The sequence below is a fragment of the Plasmodium inui genome, assembly GCF_000524495.1.
Source record: "Plasmodium inui San Antonio 1 unplaced genomic scaffold supercont1.3, whole genome shotgun sequence".
NCBI lineage: Eukaryota > Apicomplexa > Aconoidasida > Haemosporida > Plasmodiidae > Plasmodium > Plasmodium inui.
Genome location: NW_008481837.1, coordinates 23,771 through 29,059, shown reverse-complemented (window position 1 = coordinate 29,059; position 5,289 = coordinate 23,771). Strand labels below are relative to the sequence as shown.

The 5,289-nt window shown below is 38.1% G+C and overlaps 2 protein-coding genes across 2 annotated transcripts; both read left to right on the top strand.

The window, feature by feature from the left end:
- Positions 1 to 359: 359 nt before the first annotated feature.
- On the top strand, positions 360 to 805 carry C922_00833 (50S ribosomal protein L39e; the record flags this gene model as incomplete). The annotated part of the gene is made up of 3 exons (XM_008816445.1): positions 360 to 419; positions 508 to 611; positions 757 to 805. 3 exons carry the CDS (start codon positions 360 to 362, stop codon positions 803 to 805), a joined length of 213 nt encoding a protein of 70 aa, XP_008814667.1.
- Positions 806 to 2,217: 1,412 nt separating this feature from the next.
- C922_00832 (hypothetical protein) lies at positions 2,218 to 4,395 on the top strand (the record flags this gene model as incomplete). Its single annotated transcript, XM_008816444.1, has 1 exon — positions 2,218 to 4,395. One exon carries the CDS (start codon positions 2,218 to 2,220, stop codon positions 4,393 to 4,395), a length of 2,178 nt encoding a protein of 725 aa, XP_008814666.1.
- Between the last annotated feature and the right edge of the window lie 894 nt (positions 4,396 to 5,289).

Below are 5,289 nucleotides of genomic sequence, written 5' to 3'. Positions count from 1 at the left end.
AATGAAAAAAAAAGAAACACTTACAACACTTTTTGCGAAAATTTTTTTCTTTTACGTTACTAAAATATATTTAGCCTTTCACGCGAATCGCAGATAAACCAAGTTGCTTATTTAGCTTTCTTTTTTTTATGCCAATTGTGACCCTGCTGAGTAGCGGTCGCACGAATATTAGTACGTCCCCCCCTGCACGTTTTTCAAAATGGTAAGTGGGAGCGTTCCAGAGAGGATAAAACGGAAACACCACGTGGCATGTATTCATATAGATATACATATATGTTTCCATGTATGCATGTACTTACGGATGCATATCTGTATACAATGTACTGCGCGCCGCGTGCAACCATGCGTGACTACTTAAAATGAAGCGAGGAGGAATTGAGGGGCCGCTCCACCACCGCGACAGGAGCGTGTCCCTCGTTGTACTTATGCGTGTAGGCGCACCATCATATATTTCTTCCCCATGTGGACATATCTTTTTATGCACCTACCCACTGTTGCCCCTCGCAGGGATCCATTAAAAGCTTCAGACTAAAACAAAAATTGGGGAAATGCAGGAAGAAAAATAGGCCAGTTCCCCACTGGTACAGGCTGAGAAAGGACACAAAAATTAGGTAACGCAAAAGCGCACCTTCTATTTTTTCAATAGGGCAGCATGCAGGCGGCAATTCGGACACGTGTGCGCACATTGGTGACCTTCACGGGTGTAGTGTTATCCGTGATATTCTCGTTCTCTCTCCCCATCCCCCCTTTTTTTAGATATAACACGAAAAGAAGACACTGGCGACGAACAAAATTGGGACTTTAACGGATCTGCGGATGGTGTTCTCCTTTTCTTGGCATGACGACATGAATGGAAATTTTATCGAGGGAGAGGAGGAGGGTGCTGGAATTCCTTTCAAAGAGAAAACCTTTTTCCACCCCATCATTCTTGCAAAGTTGCGTTTTTGCTGATTAGCAATTTGTACCTTTTTTCATTTCGCTCCCCTACGCACTGTGCTTTTTCTTTTTTTTCTTTTTTTTTTTTAACATAAACGGTTAAAATGTATATTTAACGCAGAACTTGAAAAAAGGGAAACGATAAATTATATACCGCTTACTGCATGACACGTGAAAAAGAACGTCCGTGTGGAAAAGGAGGGTGTTCCGAAGCCTTAACTGGACGATCGAAAGGAAAGGAGAGGAGTATTTATATGTCTTCGTTAACGGTTGTGCGCCAAGCCCCTGCGAAGTTGGCTCATCTTTTATCGCCTCAGTGGTAAGAATATATTCTCCCGCAGTATGCGTCACTTTAGTTGAATTTTTTTTCCTCATGTGAGGAAAAAGTAAAAAGAAAAACTTAATCGCAGCGAGAGGCTCTTATGTGTACAGCTGAGTAGCAGACAAATTGGACAATTTTTTAAAAACACGTCCGTCGTGGGTGGGTCTGACCATGCACAATTTACGCAAGAATGTTGCCTTCCACTGGTGTGCTTCCCTTGGTTTGTTTAATATGTGCCCAAATTGGGCTAGCAGGCCTAGATCGAAAATTGCGAATTGTCCGGAGTAAACGCGAGCGTAGGAATTACGTTCACGCATATGTATATGCGCATGTGCATATGCCAGTATGATCATAGTACTCCCTAAAAAACATTCCTGCGAAGGCAACACATCACTGAAAACGCGAAACCCATATGAAAGTTCCGACGGCACTGAATTTCCACCCCGCCCCCCCCTTTGTTGCGTAAAGCATTAATTCAGATCTGCTTCGTGTTGCTAATTATTTGTCCTCATTTTTCGCGTTCTCTTTTTTGGAAGTTGGGAGTTATATCACTGTGCCATTTGTGCATGGTCACATGTGTACAATATGCAATGCGAATTTGCATATATGCGTACGCGTATGCGCACTTGTACGTTTTTTCTCACACCCTGCACACGTACACACGTGCCAAAAAAAAAAAAAATAAAATAAAATAAAAAATTCTAATCATATTCCAAAACGATAATCTCACCATTTTGCTCTTAAACAAAAACACGAAGAGAGCATCTTCGGCCATTTTATGCAAAAAGAGGAAAGTATTTTTTTGTACAAGCGAATTTTTTCCTTTACACTTTTGTCTAAATTTTTTTAAAATTGTATGCGTATTTACGAAGCTTAACAGCTTCCCCGCTCCTTTGTTACGTCGATAATTTGTCCTTTATTTTTTCCCTCCTTCTTTTGGGAACAACACAACTGCAACGATGGTAAAAAGCGCAAGCAAAAACAATGACACGGAAATGGATGACCTCTCAGTCAACATAAACAACAGCAACGATTTTAACAGAGTCCTAAACGAAATTAAGTTAAAAGAATTTCATCATGAAAAATCAAAAAGGAGAAAGGACATCAAAAGTAAGTTAAAGCTAAAAAATGTCAACGATGTCGAAAATGACATAGTAATCTTAAACTCGCAGTCGGACAAAGGCACAAAGAAGAAAAGGATTCTTAGCAAAAATAAATCGAAAGAAAAATTGCTGCAAAATGATGTGAGTTCAATGAACACGCAAAACGCAATGGACGCGCAAAACCCAATCGACACACAAAACAGCCATTTGTACGACACGCCCGTTTTCCCGCAAATCACCTCCCTAATTCTCTACCATGAAAAAGAAAACAACAACTCGGAATCCTCCAGCAGCATCAAAAATGCAATAAACGAAAAAATAAAAAAGCACAACTCGAATCATCAAATCGAGAAACATACCATATATGATATCTACGCAAAGACGTTAAAAAAATTGTCAATTGAAGACGAAAGTGACGTCTTAAAAGAAAGTGATGAAGGCAGCTTTTATTTTAATATGAACAAAATTTCAGACAAAAGAAAAAGCAATATAAATTTTTCAAACTCGAACTTTTCAAATAACACCTCAGATGTGTCCTCATATAATTTGATTCCCACGTATGAAACTAAGGGCAGTAATGTGGACAAAAAAATAAACCACCAAAATGAGAAGGACACAAAATTGAGGGAAATAAAACATAGCGATAGTGGTGCACAGCCGAAGCAGCAGCGCCACCACAGTAAGGAGAAAAAAGCGCAAAAGGAATTGGAACAGCTTCCAAGAAATGAAGCCCCAGAAAGTGACTCAAATTTCTACTACGATGAGAAAGCTTTTAACGTTTCGCACCTGAACAAGGAACATCACAGTTGCAAAAATGGTGCTCATTCTTCCGATGAAAAACAAAGCATAAAGGGAATGGTAAAAGGAAAAAGGGTGGGCGATAGAGAACGAGGCGAAGAATCAGATAAGTACGAACATGAAAGGGATACAAATGGAGGTACATACAAAAGTGGAAAAAAGTGCAAATTAAAAGGTGTAAGCGAAAATGTAGATTTAGATATAAACACACAGCCCTACGCGCGTGATGCAAAGTTTCCTGCAGACTTCCTCAACACGAACGAATCAAAATCGTTAGCAAACGAATACCTCACACAGAAGGAACGTGATTATTTGAACATGTCCAACTCTTTGTCCATTGAAAGCTTACGCGAAAAAGCAAGAGAAGAAATGCAGAATGACGAAATGGGAAATGAAAAATGTGATATAGCCGACACAAAGGGAAAGGACCAAATCGTAAGTAACTATGATGATGACGCGTATGGTGCAAAGGGATCAATCCAGACATCACTAAAAGATATACCCGAAATTAATACGTACCATTCACTAAACACTCTGTTACACAAAAAAAAAAAATATATAAACGGAAAACCAAATGAGAATTACGCAACATCAGAAATAACCACAACGGATTCTGAGTACTCGATAGATGAAAAACTCAATATAAATATGTCATATGAAGATTTTAAAAATAAGAAGAAGGAAAGTGAAATGCTGTCTGTTGTACAGGTCAGCAAAAGTAAAGAGAAGTTACTAAAAGTAGTAAATAGTAAACAGATTTTAAACATTAGGAAGCTGCTAAGAATAATGCGAGAATTTTATATAGGATTTATTGGTCTACAATTAATTTATTTTATAACGTATCTTCTCTTTGGTAACAATAGCGTCTACTTAATTCAAATTGTTTCCATATCTTGCACCTCCTTCTCCTTGTTGGATGCCAATTACCACGGCTACTTATTAAATGGCTTTATTGACCTCTCTGTTGCAATTTTTTTAAATATAGCTATTGTAGAAGACATTTCCGGTTTTAAAAGCTTAAAATCTAATGATGTGTTAAAAAATATAACCCTGTCGAATGTCGTTTTTTTGTACTTCTTTTCTGCGTTTTCGTTTTTGAATGGCTATTATATACACAAATTGCATTCCATGGAGAGAAGAAATATAAAGCATGTAATACGGAGCATTGAGTCGAAGGCGGATCAGGCTGTTAAAAGCGCCACGCTGGATGCCTCACCTTCCAAAAGTGTTCATTAGGGCGTTCTTAGCGTGCACGCGCAGGTGTGCTTTATACATACATATACACATGCATACGCACATGTATACAGACATATATATTTATGCATTGTGCAGTTGTTGACAAATGCAAATTCCTGAAACTGAAGAATAAAAATTGTTTGTTCCAACTACCTTAACCTTGCGTGGGCCTCTTTCTCCCCGTAAAAGTGTCTTATGCAACAACTATGTAACACCCTCCTATACCACGTGAACGTATGGGAAGAAAAATGTGCGCACATTTGCATACGTGTTGCTGCTTGTATTTTCATTCCTCTCCTATTTGTGTGTATTTTTCTTTGTTTTCCTTTGTTTTGTTTCGCTTTTTTTGTTGTAAGATTTAGCTTCGTAGTAGCCTTAAACCTTCCTTCCTACTGCACACAGGAAGAAAGAAACTACGCTTTGACGCAAGGTGCTTAAATGCAAAAGGAAACAAAGCTGTTGCATTTAAACGTCTGCAATAAAAAACATGCGCAGCAATGTGTACACTATGCATACGAAAATATTCCGCTTAGCCTTTTCGCATTTAATAAATGAACGTTAAGCAAGCTGTATTCAAATTTTGCCATGATATATTCTTTATCATTTCCGTTCAAATTGTAGTTAAATTTTGTAAAGGGGCATACTTTGGGTATTGCAAGATGTCGAAAGACCAGACAGAGTGATGGCAAAATTGGTTAAAAAAAGGAACAACACGGGTGAAGTTAATTACATAAAACGGGTTTACACAAATGCATGAATTCTTTTCGCACTTTTGGCTAATTAGCCCCAAAGCAGACAAAAGCACATTTCTACAAATGATGAAATTTTCCCTAGCATTTAAGCTTGATATTCCTGTTTTACCTGAACAAAAAAAAAAAAAAAATTTACATTTTT